The sequence below is a fragment of the Malaclemys terrapin genome, chromosome 7 (assembly GCF_027887155.1).
Source record: "Malaclemys terrapin pileata isolate rMalTer1 chromosome 7, rMalTer1.hap1, whole genome shotgun sequence".
Taxonomy (NCBI): Eukaryota; Metazoa; Chordata; order Testudines; family Emydidae; genus Malaclemys; species Malaclemys terrapin.
This window is the reverse complement of record NC_071511.1, coordinates 77701667-77728733: the sequence shown is the minus strand read 5'-3', so window position 1 is coordinate 77728733 and position 27067 is coordinate 77701667. Positions and strand designations below refer to the sequence as shown.

Below are 27067 nucleotides of genomic sequence, written 5' to 3'. Positions count from 1 at the left end.
GGAGCAGATGCGATTGTACCTCAGTGCTTGGCTGTAGACGATGGATCGTGTGGTGTGACCGGGGTGGAAGCTGGAGGCATGAAGGTAGGCGTAGCGGTCGGTGGGTTTTCGGTATAGGGTGGTGTTAATGTGGCCATCGCTTATTTGTACGGTGGTGTCCAGGAAGTGGACCTCCCGTGTAGATTGGTCCAGGCTGAGGTTGGTGGTGGGGTGGAAGCTGTTGAAAGCATGGTGGAATTCTTCTAGGGTCTCCTTCCCATGGGTCCAGATGATGAAGATGTCATCAATATAGCGTAGGTAGAGAAGGGGAATACACTAAGAAACTGCACCATCTACTCAGGACACTCCCTACACTAACACAGGAACAAATCAACATACCCTTAGAGCCCCGACCGGGGTTATTCTATCTACTACCTAAGATCCACAAACCTGGAAATCCTGGACGCCCCATCATCTCGGGCATTGGCACTCTCACTGAAGGACTGTCTGGATATGTGGACTCCCTACTCAGACCCTACGCCACCAGCACTCCCAGCTATCTCCGTGACACCACAGATTTCCTGAGAAAACTACAATGCATTGGTGACCTCCCAGAAAACACCATCCTAGCCACTATGGATGTAGAGGCTCTCTACACAATCATCCCACATACAGATGGAATACAAGCTGTCAGGAACAGTATCCCTGATGATGACACAGCACAACTTATTGCTGAGCTCTGTGACTTTATCCTCACGCACAATTATTTCAAATTTGGTGACAATATATACCTCCAGACCAGTGGCACCGCTATGGGCACCCGCATGGCCCCACAATATGCCAACATTTTTATGGCTGACCTGGAACAACACTTCCTCAGCTCTCGTCCACTCATGCCCCTTCTCTACCTACGCTATATTGATGACATCTTCATCATCTGGACCCATGGGAAGGAGACCCTGGAAGAATTCCACCATGCTTTCAACAGCTTCCACCCCACCACCAACCTCAGCCTGGACCAATCTACACGGGAGGTCCACTTCCTGGACACCACCGTACAAATAAGCGATGGCCACATTAACACCACCCTATACCGAAAACCCACCGACCGCTACGCCTACCTTCATGCCTCCAGCTTCCACCCCGGTCACACCACACGATCCATCGTCTACAGCCAAGCACTGAGGTACAATCGCATCTGCTCCAACCCCTCAGACAGAGACCAACACCTACAAGATCTTCACCAAGCATTCTCAAAACTACGATACCCACACAAGGAAATAAAGAAACAAATCAACAGAGCCAGACGTGTACCCAGAAGACTACTGCTACAAGACAGGCCCAGAAGAGAAACCAACAGAACTCCACTGGCCATCACCTACAGTCCTCAGCTTAAACCTCTCCAACGCATCATCAGTGATCTACAACCCATCCTGGACAATGATCCCTCACTTTCACAGACCTTGGGAGGCAGGCCAGTCCTCGCCCACAGACAACCTGCCAACCTTAAGCATATTCTCACCAGCAACCACGCATCGCACCATAACAACTCTAACTCAGGAACCAACCCATGCAACAAACCTCGATGCCAACTCTGCCCACATATCTACACCAGCAACACCATCACTGGACCTAACCAGATCAGCTACAACATCACCGGCTCATTCACCTGCACGTCCACCAATGTTATATATGCCATCATATGCCAGCAATGCCCCTCTGCTATGTACATTGGCCAAACTGGACAGTCACTACGCAAGAGGATAAATGGACACAAGTCAGATATCAGGAATGGCAATATACAAAAACCTGTAGGAGAACACCTCAACCTCCCTGGCCACACAATAGCAGATGTTAAGGTAGCCATCTTACAGCAAAAAAACTTCAGGACCAGACTCCAAAGAGAAACTGCTGAGCTTCAGTTCATCTGCAAATTTGACACCATCAGATCAGGATTAAACAAAGACTGTGAATGGCTATCCAACTACAGAAACAGTTTCTCCTCCCTTGGTGTTCACACCTCAACTGCTAGCAGAGCACCTCACCCTCCCTGATTGAACTAACCTCGTTATCTCCACACTGATATATACCTGCCTCTGGAGATTTCCATTACTTGCATCTGAAGAAGTGAGGTTCTGACCCACGAAAGCTTGTGCTCCCAGTACTTCTGTTAGTCTCAAAGGTGCCACAGGACCCTCTGTTGCTTTTTAGGTCTAAAGAGTCACCAATGCTCAGACTGCTAATTATTCTGTTATATTATTACACATGCTAAGCATTTTATTTCTTAAAATGCATAGCAAAATTTGAGAATAAAGCCTTTTGTGTGATTTATAAGCAACTAACGCAAACTTTGAATTATAGAATGAAAGTTGTCATTAAATCATCAGATGTCAGCACTAGATTTAAATACTTCTGGAATGTGACAGAATCTTTAGTGTAATAAAACTATAACCTATATGCTTGCATAGTATTGATTTTAAGTCCATAAAACATTATAAGTAGTCAAGCTTTTGAAAAAACTGAAGTAATACTATCTTCCAGATTCTAGACTCTAATTGGGTCAAGTGAACTGTTTTCTTGCCTATAAAGACCAGCGCCGTAACAACGTTATAATATAGTTTAGCCCTGTATACACAGGCAAAACCATATCATAACAGTCTCCCCTTCTTCCCAACTGCTCTACTTCTCTTTCCCCTCAACAAACATAGTAAACTTCATTGGATGAAGAATCACAGAGATTCATCTATCAAATAAATTGTTTCATACATCATATGAAAACAATTAAGTCAAAAATGTAAAATTCTGTTTATACAAAGCTGTGATGCAAACCAGGACAGCAAACTTTAATGAAAATTCACTACTTCCTTTAACTAATGATTGTGAGTAAACAAGGCGGCATAGTTTTGAAGCTAATCAATCTTAATTTTGATTTATCGGTTGATTTAGCTTGCTGCCTTGGTGTTAAACATTTTTATATTCAAGTTCCTTATTTTCATTTCTAAGCTTCAGGAAAAAAACCCTCTAAAAATGCTGCTACAGTATCAAAAACACTAAGTTCATACCAAAAAAGCTAGAATGAGCATTGAAAACTTAAGGGATGTAAAACATCAAGTGAAGGGAAGTGAAAAACTAAAACAAAGAATGTTTGATTTCTGCCAAAAATCTTGAAAAACAAATGATAAAAAAGTAAAGAATTAATTTTTGGCTTACTTCTGCCCCCAGTTCCTGTGTGGGAGCTCTAAGCCAAGGAACATTATATTTCTTCACACAAAAATATTGAACAGCAAGATGTAAAGTTAATGTGGATGATTTAATATAGTTTTGGTTTAAAAATAATTTGCTTTACAAACAAATATGGTACCAAATTATTACTAGAAGCTCCAAGAATCTTTTAAAGATGTTCACTAGAACACGTATTTTTCCTACATGTTTTGGCAACATTGAGTATCTTGATTGCTTTTTCAGTGTTCATACAGTACTAAAACAAAGTACTGTACAAAGAACTCAGGATAATTTAAGAAACTGAATCCAACTCCAAGCTATATTAAGGGTTTGTCCACATTAGAAAATTTTACTGCATTAGAGCATGAATTTATAACATCAATTTTAAACATGACATCATTCCTCAGACAAAGATGTTTACGATTAACATGTCAGCTGGTCAATGACAATGTGAACCACAGAGTGGATCCTAGAATTAATGCTGACTAGCTGACATGTTAAACATGCAGTGTAGACAAGGATTGTCATGTCTTATGTTAAAAACTCATTCTGCTATATTTTATGTAATTTCCCACTTATAGACAAAAATCTATAAAGCGGTCAGCTTTAGGATTCTAGTATCCTCTGTAAGGGGACCCTACCCTCTCAAACTCTTCTTCTTACAATCTAAGTTCCTCTCCTCTACAGTTGTCCGACACAAATTCTTTCTAATCTTCCCCCCTCAACCACGTTATTTCATTCCCATACTCAATGTGAGGAGAAAGAAGTAATAATGTAACTGGAGTCAACAAACCTTAGTTTGAGTTACCGCGGGGTCTACACTGCAGGGGGTCGACGGGAGAAAATCTCCTGTCGACTTACCTACCTCCAGCAAGAAGAGTAAGAGTACAGGGGTCAACTGGAGAGCAATCTGCAGTCGATTTCACGGGTCTTTACTAGACCCGCTAAATTGACCACCGGTGGATCGATCTCAGAGTATCGATCCGGACTGTAGTGTAGACCTGCCCTTAGTCACAGTAGGAACAAGCTTCAGGATACTATGCAGATCTTTCCTTTACTCCTTCTGAAAGTAGCCAATTACTTCTCCCATCCCACACCTGACCCTCCAACATGACCAGTTCCCCTACCCCTTTCACTAGGAAGAGAATTCTCTTACAAGAGCCAAACCCTCACCCCATGTATGTATATTTTATTTGGGGGATAAACCCTCATCCATTTTTTGAATTGGGGAAGGCAAGAAGCCTCTGTAAAAGGAAGGAGAAAAGAAGAACTTTTTCTTCCCCCTTAAAATCCAACCTCTTCAGGGAAAGCCGATCATCTCTCCTCACCAAGATTAGGTCTCTCCAAGGAAACAGTTAAGAGGTCTAATCACATCAGAGACAGTACTAGCGGCCAAAAGTGCCCTGTTTAATAAGAAAGAGCAGCATTCTGAAACAAAGGTAGCCACTGAGCCATAAGCAGGAAGCTGGCTATGTGTAACTATGAAAAGAGGAGTGTCTAAGCACAAATCTCATACGAACTCTCCACTGGATATCACAAGCCTGGCTAGAAAGTAGAGCCAAGTCTAACCACTTTACAGGAAAAGCAGCTTCCAATTATGTTTTAAAGTTTAGCAAGAGTTTATATTTGTCTGGTGTTTCTGTTTTTGTATGGTTGTTCTGCTAACAACACAGTCATTCTGTCAACTCAAAATGTCTCACTGGTCTACATTTTTTAGACATTTCTCAGCTTCTCCTCAAACAAATTATTTCTAATACAGTAGTATCAGAAGGCCCAGACTGTTGATCTGGACCCTTGTGCTATGCTCTGCACACACAAAATAAAAATGAAAAGACCAGGCCCCAAAGAGTTCACACTGTGCCATGCTTGTGTGTGGACCCAAGATGGACATGCAACAACTGAGAGGAACAATTTTAGCACAGTACATTTTTTTAGTGTAGACAAGGTCAATTAGAATAAGTTTCACCTTGGGTATACACCAATATTTAAACACATCTCCAAAGGGGAACTCATCAAATAGGTGTACTTGAACTGCCATTGCCACTTTATGTGGATCTTTCTGGTGTTAAATCTCTCACAATAAAGCATTACTTCACTCTAATATTCGATAGGACAGATGTATAGGTTTAAGTGCTTCGACACATATTTTCAAGACCAGAGAATAATTGTAAAGGTATGCTAAAAGAATTGTTTAATAAAGTATTCTGGTTATATTTAAACATTTACAATAAGCTGACCTCATTTTTCATAGTTTTAAACTTAAACGATCCCTTATGTTTCAAACACTGGAATAACTTCCCATTTCTGCCAAGAAATTGTTCAATTATCTAGGGATGTCACCAAAGTATATTTAATTAAAAAAAAAAAGAAAAAAAAAAGAAAAAAAAACCCTTAGTCCAAAAAAAGCATTTTCTGGCTGTTGCTCAGGGACCAAGGAATAAACCCTCATATGTTAAACTGTTTATGACATTCCAAAATTTCAGTTACCAAATATATACATACATATACACACACACACACACACACATTAGGCTCTACAGTTGTTATATTTCAGTGTTCTGCATGTGTATATTCGTATTTCAAAGGTTTGTTTATCAAGCCCTAAAGATTTTGTAAAATTCGCTCAACGTTTCTGCACATGGACCTGATTATGAACAGATTTTTCTCTTATCTGTTATTCACATACACTGCTGAAGAAAATTCTTCTAAGAAAAAAAGTGTATCCACACGTATTGTATTTACAGTTTACCAGAAAAGCTATTTATTGGGATTCTCTCAGCCACATAAAAGTGTTTACAAAAGTTTGCTCTATATCCAAAATTCCTACATCCAGACACTTTAAACAGCTAATTACATACATACACACAAAATAATTAACAAAAACAATAAATATTTTATTCTTATGGAGCATTTTTCATCCAAGATTATACAGCAAGTTGGAAAAGTAACAAGTTGATTTCCAGTCTCGTTCATTCATAGATTTCCAAGGCCAGAAGGGATCACTGTGATCATCTAGTCTGACCTCCTGTATAGCACAGGCCACAGAATTTCCCCAAACTAATGCCTAGAGCAGATTTTTTAGACAAGCATCTAATCAAATTGATTAGCATCCAAGATTATCACCACGAGACCACGCTACACCCCATAACATTAAAACGGTCACCTTCACAGATGAAATATGAACAAGTTTTCTTTGTTCTAGGACAGGGGTGAGCAAACTACAGCCCGCAGGCCGGATCCAGACCCTCAGGCCTTTGGATCCGGCCTGTGGGATTGCCCCCTGTGGTGCCACAGCCCAGCGCCACTCTCAGAAGAGGCCCCCGGGCGGGGGGGGAGGGGCAGAGGGCTCCGTGTGCGTTGCCCTTGCCTCCAGGCACCGCCCCCCACAGTTCCCATTGGCCAGGAATAGGAAACTGCGGCCAATGGGAGCTTCGGGGGAGGTATCTGGAGGCGCAGCAAGGGCAGTGCACGCAGAGCCCTCCGCCCCCCCCCCCCCCACACACACCCTCCCAGGGGCCGCAGCGCTTCCTGGAGTGGCGTGGGGCTGGGGACAGGGTAGGCATGCATGGAGCCTGCCCTGGCGCACACCACTGCCACCTCGGAGCCGCTTTAGGTAAGTGGCGCCCCTCCTGCACCCTGCCCCTCAACTCCCTACCCTAAGCCCCCTACCTGCACCCCACACCCCTCCTGCACTCCAACTCCCTGCCCTGAGCCCCCTCATACACCCCTCACCCCTCCTGCATCCCAACCCCCTGCCCTGAGTCCCCTGCTGCACCCCACACCCAACCTGCACCCCAACCCCTGCCCTGAGCCCCCTCCCGCACCCCAACCCCTTCCCTGAGCCCCCTCATACACCTCAGACCCCTCCTCTGCCCCAATCCCTTGCCCTGAGGCCCCTCCTGCACACCGCACCCCTCCCACATCCCAACCCCCCTGCCCTGGCCCTGCATACAATTTCCCCATCCAGATGTGGCCCTTGGCCCAAAAAGTTTGCCCACCCGTTCTAGGACATAATTAATATAAATAACGTTTACGTGTTTTAAACTGGCTGGAAGGAACAGAAGGCATTGCAGCCACATGGCTTTATTATAATCTCAGCCTTCCAAATATTTGGAGCAGTGCTTAATTTGTAATGAAAGAGGCGTCGGGGCTCAAGCAATCAGGTGTCGGACTCAAGCAAATTTTTTACATTCAAAACTGATGCGGCATGCCCAGAGGTGCCAGGGCTATGAACTGCCAAGTTAAAAGTGCCAGGGATCAGCCCTGGCACAAATTAAGTATTCATTTGGTATTAGAAAGGAACACTCACATGGTTTTCCTGAAAGTTCAGAAAGCTCAATGGTGTGGAACAGGGCCGGCTCTAGGTTTTTTGCTACCCCAAGCAAAAAAATTTTTGGCTGCTCCCCCCGCCAGCCCTGGGCTCTCTCTCCCCACCCCCCCCAACTGCACGCTCCTGCCGCCCCAGCCCTGGGTCACTGGTAACTCGCTCCCAGGGTGGGTCATTCAGCAGGAATTTTGGATGTGCACAGAACACAGACAAGATTGGTTCCCATATGATTACAGATCTGCAGTAAAGTGGAACAATTTTCAGCTTGTGTGATTGAAGGATATCTGGATGCATATTATAAAACTATCCTACATACATGAGGAAAAGTTGAGGTGCCTTTATTATTCTTTTGTTCCATTCTTTGTTTCTATGGGGAATTTGCCAATGCAATATCACTGTCTTCCTTTTAAACAAATAAAACCAAAAGCAATGGCTGTTGAAAATAGCAATTCCAGTCCTAATAACCACTGGGAAGCATCTCTTGCTCAATTTATTCTACTTTTTCTACAGCAAGTTACAGTGGATCAGTATATTTGATTTGGGGGAAATGAAGTAACAGTTGCCCAAATTGAGCTTGAGCACTCCTGAATTTTGAGGTGTTCAAATCTGGAAGGCAGGTGCTAGATTCCTTTTCTGAATATTAGCTAAATCTGGAAAGGAAAAGTCAATTTCTGCTTCCATGGCTCAGAAGTGTAAATCCTTCTACATGCCTGGTAATGTATCTAAAGCTGCCCAGGTCCAGAGCCTCCCCTCCCTTACTTTTCATTTTAAATTCTAGTGGGATCCACGTACCTCCCTTGCTAGACTTCAGATAGAGAGGTGCACTGTCCATTTAGTCCACCCAATTCTTTCTTTGGGCAAGAGCCCAGGGCTGGGGCGGCAGGAGGTGTGGGTGCAGGGGGAGCGGGAGGAAAGAGCCCAGGGCTGGGGCGGCAGGAGATGCAGGTGGGGGCCAGGGCTGGGGCGGCTGGAGGTGCGGGTGCATGGAGGGGGAGAGAAGAGCCCAGGGCTGGGAGAGAAGAGCCCAGGGCTGGGAGAGAAGAGCCCAGGGCTGGGAGAGAAGAGCCCAGGGCTGGGGTGGCAGGAGATGCGGGTAGGGGGAGAGCCCAGGGCTGGGGCAGCAGAAGGTGCGGGTGTGTGGGGGGGTGAGAAGAGCCCAGGGATGGGGTGGCAGGAGATGCAGGAGGGGAGAGAGTCCAGGGCTGGGGCAACACGGGCGTGCGGGGGAGCCAGGGCTGCGGTGGGGGGCGGCAAAAAACCTAGAGCTGGCTCTAGGTTCACAGCAAGCTGCAGCATGAGGTTTCAGTTCCACACTCCTTCCCCTGCCCTTTCCTGTTAATTGCAGCCAAGGAAATGCTGGGAAATGTAGTTCTTTCCCTGCTCCAGGGCTGGCTCTATAGGCAGGGAGCTAACTAAGGAACTACAGCTCCCAGAACCTCCTGTTGGTTCTCAGCTCCCATGCTGGATTCTTGCGCCCCTGCAAATTTGCTGCCCCAAGCAACTGCTTGCTTTGCTGGTGCCTAGAGCCGGCCCTGGGTGTGGAGGGGTGGGGGAACAGCAGCCAAAAAAAAGGAGATATGCACTCTCTCAGAAGAATAGGTTTTTGTAAAACCATTAATTTTAATTTATTTATTAAAGTTTTGTATTAAAATGCAAATATTATAGTTTTGTATTAGAATGCAAATATCTATGCACACTGTAGATCTGAAATGGCTTATGGCATCCATTTTTCAGAGTCCCAGTTTATGCTCCATCAAGCATCTCAATTACCTTAGCATACAGGTCAGATGCAGTTTCTTCAGAATACATCTCAGTCTACTAAAGTTTTCCATAACATTAAAATGCTTCAATGCACCACTTAATTGACCTAATATTAGTTTTATTTTTAAACTAAGGATTTCATTTTTTACATTTCTTAAGACAGTTGGCCTTAACTTTCCAAATTTCTTATGTTCAACTGCCACATAAATATATACATACACACTGCAAACAGAATACAGCCAGTAAAAATAGATATAATCAAAGCCTCCCATTCACAATGTTATTAGGGAGTGGGGTAACACAGGTTAGATTATGCCATCAACTGTATTTCACGACAATCCTAAAGACACTTGGTTAACACAACGGGGGCGGGGGAGTAAATATTTAGCAATATTGAAGCAACACAACTCTAAATTCTGAAGAAGAATATGACAATTAAGTCTTTTTTAAAATAAACTATGGAAATATGTATCAATATTAAATTTGGACTAAATCTTAAACTTCACTACTGATACAGAATACAATAAAGATAAACCCTAAATCTCTATACAGTAGAAAACTAACATGACAAAAATTAGGTAGTCCAACCTGGATCTTTGACAGTTTCATTATTTGTGAAAGATTTTACTGGACTCTGTTACAGTCCTTCTAAACAGGGTATTTTAAACGAAAAGAGGAATTTCAGAACCAGTTCTATTTACTGATTTCATTTCGTGCTCTGTAGCTACTTAATTACTCAAATGCTATCTAATTCAGGCCAGATCTATCTGGCACACTTCTAAATTCCAAAGGTACTAGAATCACTTTTAATCTCAGATGAAATGTTTAAACAATCCTCATTTTTCAAGTGTTAATTGAAGCCCTTCTTACAAAAAGTTAAAAATCATCACTTCCTTCCAAGGATAAAATTCAACCAGCTGAATTCAGGGTGAATCCAGTGCACTGACTACCCGCTCCGCCAAGCAGGCAGCACAGAGATTCTGCAACATAAATCAGCATAAAAGGGTGCATTTTGTTGTCTTTTGCCAGTCACCTTGTTGCTATGAAGATAGTTCAGCCTGCCACTTAATATTGCATAGACAAGAGATCAAATTTGTATACAGGGGAATTAAGGGATGGTAAAAGAATTAGCTGTTTTACTTACACATTTACTCAAATTAATTGTTACTTAAATGTTTTAAAAATGGAAAAGAATTTTTCCTAATACCATCAGTCTAGTCATTTCACTATCATTTTTTAAAAAAAAGCAAAGACGTTATTTTTAAAAAGCTCCACTCCATTTTGGCACTTAGAATAATAAAAAGCCACAATATTATAATGGTCATGAAGGAAAAATTAGGTTAGCTTCACAGGCTGATACATTTCACAGTTCAACCAATGGCATACTTCAACAGATACCCACTAACTTCTTAGAAAATTAAAAACACACACACACACACGCTATTTGTGATGAAAAATGCAGTAAAAAAATCAACAGAACTAGAAACAGAGCCTTCCATATCTACATATTGTAATCTGATTAATAGGGCCCTACCAAATTCACGGTCCATTTTGGTCAATTTCATGGTCATAGGATTTTAAAAAATCATAAAGTTCGTGATTTCAGCTATTTAAATCTGAAATTTCACAGTGCTGTAATTGTAGGGGTCCTGATCCAAAAAGGAGTTGGGGGGGGGGGGAGGGAGTCACAAGGTTATTGTAGCAGGGTTTCGGTACTAGTACTCTTAATTCTGCACTGCTGCTGGACTTCAGAGCTGGGTAGCTGGATAGCGGCAGTTGCTGGCCAGGATCCCAGCTCTGAAAGCAGAGCTGCCACCAGCAGCAGCGCAGAACTAAGGATGGCATGGTATTGCCACCCTTAGTTCTGTACTGTTGCCTGCAGAGCTGGGCCCTCAGTCAGCAACCACCACTCTCCGGCCGCCCAGCTCTGAAGGCAGCAGTGCAGAAGTAAGGATGGCGTGGTATGGTATTGCCACACTTACTTCTGTGCTGCTGCTGCTGGCATGGCACTGCATTCAGAGCTGAGCGCCCAGCCAACAGCTGCTGCTCTCCAGCCGCCCAGCTCTGAAAGCAGCACAGCAGTAAGGGTTGCAATACTGTGACTCCCCCTAAAATAACCTTGCAACCCCCCTGCAACTCTCTTTTGGGTCAGGACCCTCAATTTGAGTAACTCTGGTCTCCCCCGTGAAATCTATATAGTATAGGGTAAAAGCATACAAAAGACCAGATTTCACAGGGGGAGACCAGATATCACGGTCTATGATCCGTTTTTCATGGTCATGAATCTGGAAGGGCCCTACTGATGAATGACCTTTAAAGCATACTGATTACTATGTACTTTTCACAGAACACAATTCTTACAGAAATTCTATCGTATCCTCTTAATGGAAAAGTGAAATGAGACTTCATGAAGACTCCAAGGCCTGATCTGTACAGAAGCTTCGCAAATGGAAAATGGAAGGCTCCTGGTTAGCTTATGTCTACACATGTTCCCAGCAGGCAAAAAGCCAAGAGAGGAATTGAGGCTTGGTACTTGCTTAAATGAACAGTGGGTTTTCTCTTAAATGTATGAGAATCTTGCATGCAAACCTACTATCCACAGCTGAGTGGTTATCTTTCAAAAGAAAGATCTTTAACCAAATCTAATCATTTTTCAGTAATCATACATTCAACTTTTTATTTGTATTACAGCAGCACCTAGAGATCAGGGCCACATTGTGCCAGGCACAATACAGACATATGGTAAGAGAGAAACCTCACCCAGAAGAGCTGACATTCTGAACATGCAAGACAGACAAAGGGTGGGAGACCAAGTGACTTGCTCAAGATCACATTGTAGCAAGTGAGTGGCAGAGCGAGCCAGGGAACCCAGGTCTGACTCCCAGGCCACTAATCGATCCTTACTTGACGGCATTTCCTCTACTCAGTATCCCATATTCCCAAATTTCACGACAAGATTGATACACATCACTTCAAATCTAACAAGCTGTTCTTTGAAATGACACGAAAAAATCAACACTGATGTTTAAAGAATGCAAGAATTGAACTGTTTACATTTTACCAGCATTTTTAAGGTAGGAGAAACAAACCAAGTTTTCAGCAAGATCCTAGCAGATGTTTCAAATTGCTCTGGGGACAGGCATCAACTCTCATACTGTAATATGACAACCCTGTAATATGACAACTATAAAGTGAAATTTTTAGCTGCACTATTCTTGCTGCCTACAAGCTCATCAAGTATTTTTGACCTAACTTAGGCCACTGAACATGGTTAAAATCAAAGTTAGAAAATACAAAAGGTAGTGATCCCAAATCAATGCTAAACACAGCAACACTGTACAGTCTAAATGCATAGCATTTTTCTTGCTTAAATCCAACACATCAAGCTACAAAAATAAAATGTACAAGACTAGAGAATGCCAGGTTGTACATGCGTTGCAAAGTTATGTTTAATATAGGAACTTTTAAAAATTTAAATTAATAAAACATTTTTCCATGTTAAAAGTTGGAAAACCCTGAGTTTATGATTTTAAATATACCACCTTTTACATTCAAAAACTTAAGTGAGTTCAATGTTATGACCTAGTTTGTTTTTAAGAGGTATTTTTAAGTATTGCACCAATTCCTCCATGAAGTGTGCGCTCCTTCAGATGCGCCAATTATACACTCGCACACTTAAGAGGCGCTGGTGGGATTTTCCCAAGATCTGCACTGGCACTTCCATCGTCAGGTCAGGCGTAATTCCTGACCATCCAATGGGACAAAAGAGACCAAAAACTGATGTGAGAAGCTCATCTACTCCACTTCCCAAGTCAGAAGTGACAGGGGAACCACTACATAGGCACACGTATTTCAAGATTCTCAGGAACCCAGAGCCTTGGTGCCTGCTGGAGTGCAAAAGTCCAAGAACCAAAAAATCCAATGTGTACACATACCAATTTCTAAAACGTGCAACAAACATCTTCGCATATTTTACATCGTATGTAGCACTTGAGAACCAACTCAGCATATAGAAAACTAGATAATATACATTATACATACACAATCTATTTTCACAATAAGAAGAGCTGTTCTCTGCTGCTGTTGTCACAGAGACCGAGAGCACCACGGCCATGAGAGTGCAGTGCTGCTACTGGGCCACAAAAGTGCATAGCTGATTCTCTTTTCCAGCCCAACAGCCCATTCCTCACTTGCACACTCTAATGTAAGCAACATCCAATCCCGTTTACCCACCTCCAGCCTCCCACTCTGACTAAGAGAGAGACATATATACATTCCCTTGCAACCTACTCACCAGGCCTGACTCTTTCTACATACACGCGGACACACATAACAGGATTATTTTAAAAGGTTGACAACCCTAACATAAGCATTATTGGTCAATCTTGCACCACAATGGTGGCAGAATACTCAGATCCTTCACAGGAAGGATGAAAAAGGTGACAGTCACAGCACTACAGCTACCATCATGGCCAGTTCCCTGTGCATTCAGGGATCTATTAAGATCACATCAGCAAGCAGGTGTTATCACACTAGAGCTGTGATGACAGCCACTTTTTAGAGATTCCCCTGTGGGTTTTTTTTTTTGTTTGTTTGTTTTTTTAAGTTGAACAGTAGTGTCTAAGGCTGAAGTTCCACTATACTCCATTGCCAAGTGAATAAACATGTTATGTTTAAAATAAATGAAGGTACTGCTGTTGATTACTTACTTCTGCCTTTACAAAAAAAATACCTCCTGCAATTCCAACAAAACCTCAACATAAAACCCAAACAGAACACATTATTGGGGAAAACATTCTATACTGAACATTCTAAACATCCTTTCCAAATAAAAACAAGATCACTGGTAAATCAGCCCCACTTCACGTAAATCAGTTATGCAAATCAATGCAGCACTGTATCTGGTCATTTTACTAACCCCATGTAAAATGGTCATGTTGATCTAAACTAGAAAAATTAACACCTGGGCATTAATATCAGACCTAACCTGGAAGGAATGCTACTTTTATATAATATATTTCAGACTTCAAGAAACTAGCCAAGTTTTTAAGGGCCTCATCCAAAACCCATTGAAGTCAATGTAAAGATTGCTGCTGATTTCAATGGACTTTCAGTTCAGGGCCTGCAAGGGCCCTGATCCAAATGTCGCACTGCTTGTAGAAGTTCATTATCCCACTAAAATAACTGTATAGTAGGGATCAAAGTACCGTAATTACTGCATTCTAGTTCATTCTGTTCTATGAAACTTATAAATGTACATCTCCCCTTTCAACTCATTCAGCTGTTTCAACACAATCTAGTAGTTTTGTCCACTACAAATGTTCATAACTCCATGGCTTACACACAGGAGGTGGGAACTTTGGAAAGGAAGGCTAAGTCTCAAAGAAGCCACCTTTTAAGTTTGCACATTTAATCACAAACACGATTCCTGAAACTACATCAATTAACTGAATGGGAAGCACTCAGACTTTAGACAGCATATTAATTATGACTCCCACATATTTAGAACTAGAAACTATTTTTAATAAATTAAAATATTTCAGATATGATATTTAGAGCTACAGAGCACGCCCATCACTATTTTCTACTGTCAAGCATTTAAAGTGGATGTTTCACTATAGTTAAGAAGCACTTCACAAATAATTCTACTACACAAAGATCTGAAAATAAGAAACAAGTATGTTTCATTGCTAAACAGCAGACAGGCACAAAGCCAAACAGCCTGAAATAAGTACTCAAAACAGGGCAGATTTTCCAATGGAGGTAAAGATTATAATATAACCAAAAGGAATGTGCAAGCCAGCAATACTTAACTCAGCAGTTCATGCCAAACCATGATAGCCTGTTGTACTACTTAAAAAACACAGAAACTTGAGAAAGTGATATTATTACAATTGTTAACGGAATGCAAGAACATTTTTAAACTACAAGTCACCAAAAATCATTTCACACACACACACAGATATAAAAAAATATAGAAAAGTCTAGTCAGTACATTTGGGATTTGAAAGCTAGAAAAATATCTAAAACCTTTTCGGCTATACATATGTTAACACCAAAACTAAATGCTATTAGAAAGGTTCCACTTACCACACTACTATGTGTTTATCCAGAATACTTTTTATGCATTGGAAAGTAAAAACGACAAGAGTCAGAGATTTTAGTAGAAGAACTTTTTAAGCGTCTACAAAGAGAGATAGTATCTTAAATTTTATTCTTCTTAATGAGTCAGTGTGAAGTTCTCACTAGCAAAGACTATTACAGGGAAGACAGCCTTCTGCTCTGCATCTCTGCCAGCAACACTTGTACATTTGACATTTCAAATGTCAGAACGTTGTCAGTCGAATTCTAACTGCCCATGTCTGAAATTACCAACATAGTACACCGTTCTTTATATCAAAGGATGGCAAAAATGTTCCTTTATACAACATATTCTAGGTAGTTGATAGCTATCATTATTATACCTTTTTCTTAAGATTCTGATTGGTTTATGTGATAAATTTCTGTCTTTGCCAATCACTGAAGCATCTTTGCCCCTTATGTTAAAACAGTTCATTTCCAAATGAAAAATACTAAAAAGGAAGCTTAATAATCAATTTTGTTGCACAATTTAAATCCAGCTTTTACAATATACATTTATAGATACTATACAATTTGCCAGTTTTACAAGGACTATAATGCCCTATAAAATCAGGCATCCACTATTTGAGTTTGATTGTGCAACAAAGCAGCTACCTAGCACAAAAACTACTAAACTCAGGTCTTCAGTGAGTACTCTTCTACTGTAAACCATGATTGTATTAAAACAGAAGCTCTCAAACTGTGGTCCACGAGCTCCATTCAGATGGTCCGCAAATAGTTCTCTCTAAGGTGCGTGCCTGGGTGGCCACACACAAGAGAATGAAGGGTCACCCACCTAATTAGTGGAGCCGCGCAGGTATGGCTCCACTAAGTAGGTGTCTGGACCCTGAGAAGACGCACATGTAAGGTGAGGTGGTGGCCTTGGGGGGAATAAGGGGTAGTGGGAGGGGGCAGTAGAAAAAGGGGGTGGGGGGAATTTGGGATGTGCAGGGCTGTGGCAGCCAGAGAAAGAGGCGATTTTCCCCAACTCCAGGGCTGCGGCTGCTGGGGAGAGACGGCCCTCCTTCCCAGCCTCAGCTCTGTGGCTGCTGTGGTGGGGGACAGAGGGCACATCCATAGCATTAGAAAGGTAAGACTACTGATATTAAAATATGAGTTCTGCACTTTTATTTATAGAACAAAAAAAGTTTATTATTAAGGTTGTTTTTTTAAATATAGCGCTTTTATCCAAAGTGCTTTACAATAGTTAGCTAACAGTACAAACAACATTTGGAAAAATCATTAAGTGGTCCGAGACTCTCAGCAATTTTCAAGTGGTTCGCGAAAAAAAAAAAAAAAGTTTGAGAACCACTGTATTGAAGCATAAGGGCTGAGTATCAACACAACTTTGCTAGGATTTTTGTAGTCCTAGTCTTCCTTCTCTAGGACTTTCAATATTCCAGACAGCCAAACTTAAAGTATTATAGGCTAAATAAATGAAATCAAAATAGTAAAGGGGAAATGTATTAACAGAGAATTCAGTATTACCCTGTCAGCAGAACCAGACTCTGTTATAGGAATGTGGGTAGTATGAGAAGAAAACTTCCATACCTATTTGTATAATTACTGAAAAGAGTGTATTTTCCTTATCCAGTTACTTATAGTTTTGCATGAAAGATCATTTGAGAATAGAAAAAAAATATGCAAATGATCAAATACAGAATAACCAGGCCTTGTTTGAATTATTGCTGAAGTATATCAGACACAATCATCCACCAGCATAAATTCTGAACAAAGCAATCTCAGGCATTTTACTTTCAGTAAAATATGAATTCAAAATGCAAAAGAAATATGATCATTAGACTCTAATTTAGAAGCAACTTTATTAAGATGAACTGTTGGAATTATTAGAGCTACATTGCTATTAAAGTTTTTGCCTTACCCCAGTCAGAAAGGACTGATATGTACTCTGGAGAAAGGTATTCCCAGTTTGTGAGCATTCATTCTTGCAGGCAACAAACATTCTGCCAATCAGCCAGAGGATAATAATCAGAGGAGAGGATCTAAGAAGAAAAATTGTGCCCATTGGGAGCTTGGAAAGAGGGAGGAGGATGAAAAAATAATAAGCTATGCAGAATTATCAACAATTATTTGAGAGATTTCATAGAATCATAGAATATCAGAGTTGGAAGGGACCTCAAGAGGTCATCTAGTCCAACCCCCTGCTCAAAGCAGGACCAATTCCCAGCTAAATCATCCCAGCCAGGGCTTTGTCAAGCCGGGCCTTAAAAACCTCCAAGGAAGGAGACTCCACCACCTCCCTAGGTAACGCATTCCAGTGTTTCACCACCCTCCTAGTGAAATAGTTTTTCCTGATATCCAACCTGGACCTCCCCCACTGCAACTTGAGACCATTGCTCCTTGTTCTGTCGTCTGCCACCACTGAGAACAGCCGAGCTCCATCCTCTTTGGAACCCCCCTTCAGGTAGTTGAAGGCTGCTATCAAATCCCCCCTCATTCTTCTCTTCTGGAGACTAAACAATCCCAGTTCCCTCAGCCTCTCCTCATAAGTCATGTGCTCCAGACCCCTAATCATTTTTGTTGCCCTCCGCTGGACTCTTTCCAATTTTTCCACATCCTTCTTGTAGTGTGGGGCCCAAAACTGGACACAGTATTCCAGATGAGGCCTCACCAATGTCGAATAAAGGGGAACGATCACGTCCCTCGATCTGCTGGCAATGCCCCTACTTATACAGCCCAAAATGCCGTTAGCCTTCTTGGCAACAAGAGCACACTGTTGACTCATATCCAGCTTCTCGTCCACTGTGACCCCTAGGTCCTTTTCTGCAGAACTGCTACCTAGCCATTCGGTCCCTAGTCTGTAGCAGTGCATGGGATTCTTCCGTCCTAAGTGCAGGACTCTGCACTTGTCCTTGTTGAACCTCATCAGGTTTTTTTCGGCCCAATCTTCTAATTTGTCTAGGTCCCTCTGTATCCGATCCCTACCCTCTAGTGTATCTACCACGCCTCCTAGTTTAGTGTCATCTGCAAACTTGCTGAGAGTGCAGTCCACACCATCCTCCAGATCATTAATAAAGATATTAAACAAAACCGGCCCCAGGACCGACCCTTGGGGCACTCCGCTTGAAACCGGCTGCCAACTAGACATGGAGCCATTGATCACTACCCGTTGAGCCCGATGATCTAGCCAGCTTTCTATCCACCTTACAGTCCATTCATCCAGCCCATACTTCTTTAACTTGGCGGCAAGAATACTGTGGGAGACCGTATCAAAAGCTTTGCTAAAGTCAAGGAATAACACATCCACTGCTTTCCCCTCATCCACAGAGCCAGTTATCTCATCATAGAAGGCAATTAGGTTAGTCAGGCACGACTTCCCCTTCGTGAATCCATGCTGACTGTTCCTGATCACTTTCCTCTCCTCTAAATGTTTCATAATTGATTCCTTGAGGACCTGCTCCATGATTTTTCCAGGGACTGAGGTGAGGCTGACTGGCCTGTAGTTCCCCGGATCCTCCTCCTTCCCTTTTTTAAAGATGGGCACTACATTAGCCTTTTTCCAGTCATCTGGGACCTCCCCCAATCGCCATGAGTTTTCAAAAATAATGGCTAATGGCTCTGCAATCTCACCCGCCAACTCCTTTAGCACCCTCGGATGCAGCGCATCCGGCCCCATGGACTTGTGCACGTCCAGTTTTTCTAAATAGTCCCGAACCACTTCTTTCTCCACAGAGGGTTGGTCACCTTCTCCCCATACTGTACTGCCCAGTGCAGCAGTCTGGGAGCTGACCTTGTTCGTGAAGACAGAGGCAAAAAAATCATTGAGTACATTAGCTTTTTCCACATCCTCAGTCACTAGGTTGCCTCCCTCATTCAGTAAGGGGCCCACACTTTCCTTGATTTTCTTCTTGTTGCTAACATACCTGAAGAAACCCTTCTTGTTACTCTTAACATCTCTTGCTAACTGCAACTCCAAGTGTGATTTGGCCTTCCTGATTTCACTCCTGCACGCCTGAGCAATATTTTTATACTCCTCCCTGGTCATTTGTCCAATCTTCCACTTCTTGTAAGCTTCTTTTTTGCGTTTAAGATCAGCAAGGATTTCACTGTTTAGCCAAGCTGGTCGCCTGCCATATTTACTATTCTTTCTACACATCGGGATGTGTATAGACATTTCATATTAATTCTGTATGAAATGTTATCATTAAAGCCTAAAAATTAATCAATAATTGCCTTATCAATTACTTTGTACAAAGTCTGTATACAGTCAAATAAGGTTTGCCTTTTTGAAAATTAATCAAGATAGACCACAATCTTGGGAAATCATCAGCATAGACAGGGACAAGTCATGTTCAACATTAGACTAACTGGGCATGGGGACCAACTCAAAGAACCTCAAGTCACGTTCTACCTTAATACAGTGTTCTATTGCAAGCAAGCCCGGGGGACCAATGGCAAATTTCTAGGGGCTTCAGGGTTCAAAGCAACAATATTCTGCCTTCTCCCTAGATGAGTACAAGGCAATGCACCGAACGGTGACCTATCCAAACAAAGTACTTCTGAACAGTTTCAACAACAACACTGTTGACAACAATGAGCATATTTAAAAGTGAGTATCTATTGGATCAAAAAGGAGTCCTGTCAAGTAGGACTATGGCACAAACGTGAGAACTTAAACATGGGGGGAGGGTCTAGTTTTTGGTGTGTTTAGGTATTTTTGCTTGCTTGGGTTCTTTTTTGTTTGTGTTTTGTTTTTTTAAAGGTGGTGGTAAATTGGATGTCTTGACAGAGACACATTCTAATATTTTCCCACACTGCAAGAGAGGATAACGAAAAATAAGTATCATTAGGGAATCTACAGAATTTCCCTACTATACTTAACTAAAATGTTAATTTTAATTGCCTTGATACTACAGTGTCAGACACATCATAAATATACAAGATATGTATATACCAATTGTTCTCAACCAGGGGTATGAGTACCCCTGGGGGTACTTAGAGGTCTTGCAGGGGGTACAATAACTCAACTAGATATTTGCCTCATTTTACAACAGGCTACATAAAAAGCACTAGCGAAGTCAGTACAAACTAAAATTTCATACAGACAATGACTTGTTTATACTGCTCTGTATGCTATACACTGAAATGTAAGTACAATATTTATATTCCAATTGATTTTTTATAATTATATGGTAAAAGTTAGAACGTAGGCAATTTTTCAGTAATAGTGTGCTGTGATGCTTTTGTATTTTTCTGTCTGATTTTGTAAGCAAGTAGTTTTTAAGTGAGATGAAACTTCGGGGGTAATGCAAGACAAATCAGACTCCTGAAAGAGGTAACAGTAGTCTGGAAAGGTTGAGAACCATTGCTATATACCATACACAGATGTACAATATTCAAAACCTATTTTGAGGTATGACACAGAAAGCACATTATATCTATCATCATTTTAAAAATTGATTTAGAAAGACACCTAATCTATTAATGTATGTTGCGGTTGGTTTGTTTGAGTTTTGTTTTTATTTATTTATTTAATATTAAGGCCATCTTGTCTGTAGATTTATTCATAGCTGCTGCCTTAGTCAGACTACACTTTTTGGACAGCTTTCTGTAAATTTAATCTTTTATAGTGCCCCGTTGTTATGGTAATATTTTTGTGCGTCAAATTAAATTAATATTTTGGAATGGATTTTCTTAATTGAGCGTTTGCTAAGATTTAGTTTACAACAGCAACAAATGTATTATGAAAGATTTTCTTCCAATATGTCACTACTGAAAGAATCATTGACATACTGTTTGACTCCGGCTTCCTTTTTGCAAAAATAATCTGTCTAATGAGATTTGTTCACAGATCTACACTGAAAAATGTTCTACATAAAAAAAAAAATCTGTATACCACGCTATATAGAGTACATAGTAAAGTATGCATACAAAATAGAGTTTCACTAAATGTATATCATCATTAGGAATATCAAGCAATAACACTGGACATAACAAAAAGGAAATCTGACCATATGAGCTATTTAATGTGTTCCTATTGGTATATTTCTAAGGCATTAGAGTAGTTCTGTTCCAAAGACCATTAGAAACCCTGGTAAATCAAAGTTTATACTTTCACTCGATGGTTATCTCCAATACAAAAAAAAAAAAAAAAAAAAAAAAGGAAATTCAGTATTGTCTAGAAGCTGGATCATAGTAATGTGAACATAGATTTCTGGGTATTATTGCCAGCTCTACCGTTGACTTGCTGGGGCACTTTGGCAAAGTCACTGTCTGTGTTTAACTTAACCATCTATAAAAGGAGCATAGCAGCATCCAGCAGGATCAAGAGATTTTATTCATGTTTGTAAAGCACTTTAAGATAGTTGGGTGGAAGTGCTGTGAATATAAACTATTAATTGAAGATGTAACTTTATTCCATAGTACCTTTCCTGAATTTTTCCAACAAACTTAATTTTACCAATATTCCATCTCTGATGGAGAAAGACTAATTTATTATGCTTGTCTCTTTATTCCATTTCCTAACAAGTCTATTTTTTCCGTCAAGAATACCAATTAACTAGAAATTAATTCAATATGATGGTAGTCAGAGTTTTTACATTTACAAAAAAATCTTGTTACTGTGAATTCAATATGCTATTGTTCAATATACTACTGTGTGAGGGATACAATTTAAATGATCTATGGCACATGCATGCTAGGCTGAAATAACATACAATATCACAATTTTTTCACTTAAGTTATACATATGCATTAATCACTGGATGGCACAGCTATATAATCAGACTGGATTCTGTTTATGAGGTTTGTTTTACCCTCCCACCCTTACCACCTCAGGCAGTAGAAAGACACAGGCTGTGGGATGAGGTAATGGAAGTTTATTTTACTGGTGGAGGAAAAGTGAAGAAAACTTTCTATTTTCCTACAGCACTCTTAACTTGTGACATTTGTTCACGAATACCTCCTCTTTTGAGTGTCTATGTGCAATTTACAAAATTTAGTTTTAAGACATCTTTGATGAGCACAAGTTTAGAATTAATTCAGTTAGTTATAACAAAAACTGTATGCTTCTCTGCATTCTTTATTACATAATGAGATTTCTCTACTAGTAACAAAATATTAACTGGTTAAAGATTAACCTACCCCCAGGAGAGAGAATCTCATTTGAAACAAATTCCAAACATTATAATTAGCAAGTCATACCACGGTTTTTGGGCAGACAATCCAGTTTTCCTAGTTACTTCATCCAGCATCCTCTTCCCTCTCCCCCCCCCCCCCCCCCCCCGGACCACCACCATTGGTGTTAAAAAATTTAAACAGACGTTCCATGATGGTCATGATGAGTAAAACATTTTCAGGAAATTAACTGAACAATTTTAGCTGACAGATTCTTTAAAAAGCAAAAACAAAACAAAAAAAAAACAAAAAACCCACACCTTTTATTTTTAGGAGTTGGTTCACTACTGGCATAACTCTAGCTAAAATAAAATGTTTTCTCCAAAACATATCCAAAAAAATAGTGCATTTACTTGGAATTAATTTCTTCCTTATCTCATCCTCAATCTCTCTACCATTTTTCCAACTTTATTATTTTAAAATTACAAAATTCCAATTACACTGATTATAATTCAGGGAATATGAATTATGGGACCAGATTTTTTTCTTCCATTTTGTTTTCCTGTTGTCAAAGATTACATTTTCTAACATTGCTTTAAGTTACTCAGTGCATTTTCAAGTAATTCAGAAGGCAATAAAAAGCACTATGTTTACAGATTTAGAATGACTGCTCTCATGCATAAGAGCAAATATTTTCATTCGTGAAATAATACATAAATGAAGAGCTACCAGTCTCCTGTTATGATTTTTGAAAAATGCAGCCTGAACAGTTGAAAAAGAAAGAAAGTCAGTCAAGTATACAGTATTTATACATCACACAATTATAAGTGGCCATAAAATTATGTGGCTTGCACAGGCCATGCTAAATGCATGCTAATAATGTACTCCTGTTCCTCCTCTTAAAAAAAAAAAAGAAAGAAAAAAAAGCTCGATCAACTATCATGTGTCATTCTAAACATTTAAGAAAATAAAATTGCACTTTTTAAAAGTTCCATAATCTCATTCAATTCAAATATGCTTTATCCTCTCAGAAATTTTAAAGGTAACAGTTTGCAATTCAGCTCCATTCTCATTGGAATAGAGCAAAAGGTATTAGAAAAGCTAAATAAATTACACAACTGTGAAAGATACATCCACCTTTAAAACAATATTTTCTATTTGTATTAATATTTTTTCAAAACCTGTTTTCTTAAATTTCACGAGAGTGACATAATTCAAAACACAGTGGAACAAAATGCAAGAAACAATACAAATGTATAACAAATCCTAACGCTAACACAAACATCATCAAACATTACTACTCATATATATCTAATAAGTTACTGTTTTCAAAACTAAGTTTTTTCACCTAAAATAACCTCTAAATCATTTACCTTAAGAGTACACTACACTATTAGGTGTATTATTTTAGTGATATGGTATGGATAATATATATCAGTTCAAAAACTGCACTGCAACACTCCAACTAAAATGGAAAAATATTAGATCAAATTAGAATATAGTCATTATTTAAAGGACTCTGATATTCAAAAAAACTCCAGAAATGGAAAGTTTTCTTGCAATTCTGAAACCTTCCATTTTATGAAAGCTCACTATGCTAAGTAGCAAAACACTGTCCTATTCCTGAAAAATCTGAAATGCTTCAGATGAGCTGAAAGCTCGTTTTTGTTGGTTTAAAGTCTTTCCAGTAGCCCACGACATTCAAGATTACCTTGAAACCTTTTACAACCTCTTTTACAGTTTTCACAGTAGAGCAAGGCTTTATTTCAATACCAGTAACGCTAATAGCGTTTATAGTTAGGATGCTGCTGGTGAAACCACAGAACTGCGAAGTGATGTTGTTAGAGACAGAATTTGACACCTGTATTAATAATAAGTGAGATTTTTACGAACTGAGGGTAACTCAAGATGAATTTTGCAAGAGATTTAGGTGACACTAGAGCTCAGTCTCCACCGCTTTATGAAAGAATCCCTTCCCACCCCCAAGAGGAGTTCGGTTTGTAAGCCCTGACATCTGCAGACAGCAGAGAGTTTATCCACATCTGGGATTGGAAGTGCTAGGGAACAGGAACGGGGAGAGGGTGGGGGTGGGGAGTAAGTTTCAGAGCCAGGACATTTCAAGTGTTCTCTCTGGGGACCGTTCCTAACGCGGTCTCTTAGGGGCCGCTTTGAGGAGAAGCGCAGAACCTGGAACATCCCAGCAGGAGCAGCCATGCTACGCCCCCCTACCCGGGGTCAAACAGCAAGTGTCCCAGCTCCTGGGGGGTCCAGCAGAGGCGAGTCCACAACTGGAGTCCCCGCCTGCGTCCCAGCCCTTCCCAGCAAGAGGGGCAGGCCCCGGGCCAGCGGCTGGGCACCCCCTGCCAGGGGAGAGACCAGCCGCCTCTCGCCGGGGGGACCCGCTGGAGCCCACTGCGGGGACGCGGCTTCCCCAGCGCCACACGCACCTCCCGCCCCCGCTAGCCCAGTAGCGGGAGACAGCGCTCCCCTCCCGCGGCCCCAGCCCCCGGCGGCCAGCGCCTTCCCCGGCCCGGGGCTCCCCCACGCCCGCGCCCCCCGCTCACCTTGCAGCATGGCCTCCAGTTTCTTCCTGTCCACCCGGAATCGCTCCTCGCCCCACTCGGGGCTGCGCAGGGGCCGCGGGCCAGCCGAGTCCTCCTCGGAGCCGGGCAGCGGGGAGTCGGCGCTCCGCTCGCTGTTGGAGCCCGGGTCGGAGAGCGGCTGCGGCAGGTAGCCGCTCAGCGGGTCGCACTGCGCCGCCATGGCGCTGCCGGGCGGCCCCCGCCTCTGCTCCGAGCCCCACTCGGCCGCTTCCCCGCGGGACGCTATCTGCCCCCACAGCCGCCCCCGCGCCTCATCCCAGCCGCTGCCTGCCAGAGTCCCGGCCCCGGCGCCGCTGCCTGCGCCCGCCTCTCCCTCCGGCTCCCCGCCGAGTGCGCCAGTCCCCGGGCCGGCCGCGGCTCTGCGGCGCCCCCACCCCGCCCGCAGTCCGCACAGCATCTCCGCCTCCATTGGGCAGCCCGCGGCCCGCCGGGAGGGGCAGGGGATATCCCCGGGCCGGGGGAGGGGGCAGGGGATCCCGGGGGAGGGAGACCCTCGGCATGGGGGTGGAGGGAGCCTGGCGGCGCGGGGCCGGGATCCCGGTGAGGGGCACCCAGCACTGGCCACTGGGATCCCCGGCCCCTCCTGGGAGCGCGGGACTCACCCCATCATCGGGGTCAGGAGATCCCCATCCCAGAGAGACCCCATCACCATGGAGGGTGGGGGGAACACGCTACAATGGGAGCACGGGATCTCCAACTCCGGGAAGACACCCCATCGGTGGGACAGAGAGATGCTTATCCTGGGGGGCACCCCTTCATGGGATGGGGATCCCCTGGAAAACGGAGTCGGTGACACCATCATTGGCAGGGAGATCAACATCCCAGAGGGAGACTCCCCATCATTAGAGTATAGAGATACTTATCCTGCATGGGAGCCACACCCCATCCTGAGACAGAGGGATCCCCATTCTCTTGGGGTGAGTAGTCTATCGTGGAGAGTAGGTGAACCTCCCCCTAGGGGAAGAACTTCATCATGGGGGGGAACAACCAGAGGGAATACCCTGGGTGCACTCCATAATGGGGATCCTTATCTTAAGGGAGACACTCCACAGTGGACATAGAGGGATCCCTGTTGTGGGGGAAGAGAGCCCATAATGAGAGTATGGGTGATTCCCATCTCAGGGGGGAGATACCCATCATGATGGCACAGGGAGACCCATCCTGGAGGGAGCCACACATGGCAGGGGGGCAGAGGGATTTTCATCAGAGGAGGAGGGGCAGGAGGATCCCAGCAAAAGTGGAGATACCCCCTTATTAGGAAAGAAGGGGTCTATATCCCCACCTGGCGGATGCCGCATCATAGGGGCAAGCAGAAATAGGACATCCCCAGAGAAGTCAGTGAATAGTATTAGAACCACAAGTTGTGGGGACTCTATGTCAGTACAATGACTGCCTGCAGGGTTGGGGCCATAGTCTTCTCAAACAGTAAGCACATGCTTCAATGTTTGTAGGATCAGGGCTCATATGACTATATCATTTAGGAAGGAGAAGAAAAAGAGCAGATATAATAAGATGATATAAAATGATGAATAGTGAAAAGGTCAACTGCCTGATCTCACTTAATCTGCTACAAAATAAAAATTAAGCAATAACAAAATTAAAGGGATGTCACTTTAAAATTGGCCCCAGTCTAAACTTTCAGAACCTAAGCTCTATACAAAATGTTCCTACATTGCATTTGCAGTTTTGAAAACCCAAACAACACAGAAGGTGTAACAAACAAACAACACGCTGAAATTGACTTCACTGATTTTTCATTGTTGAAACTGAGAGAAGTGCAAACAGTAAATAAAAAGCATTAGGAGTGGGACATAAACTAAATGTTTAAATGCCTTTCACTTTTGATACTCTAACTTGTAGTAATATATGTTAAGAAAAGTGTTTGTTTACAACACATGGGGACACAGCAGGTGATGCAAATTAGCATAACTCCAGCTAAGAAACTGGCCCAGGATTTTTAAATTCAACATGTCCCTTT

General features: G+C 42.2%; 1 protein-coding gene across 1 annotated transcript in view; it reads right to left on the bottom strand.

The window, feature by feature from the left end:
• Positions 1-25373, bottom strand: part of BICC1 (BicC family RNA binding protein 1) — a 211339-nt gene extending 185966 nt beyond the window's left edge. Inside the window, exon 1 of the mRNA XM_054034620.1 lies at positions 25051-25373. Within this exon, the coding sequence (XP_053890595.1) occupies positions 25051-25249 (199 nt within the window). The 5' untranslated portion in view covers positions 25250-25373. The remainder of the gene's footprint in view (positions 1-25050) is intronic.
• Positions 25374-27067: the final 1694 nt, after the last annotated feature.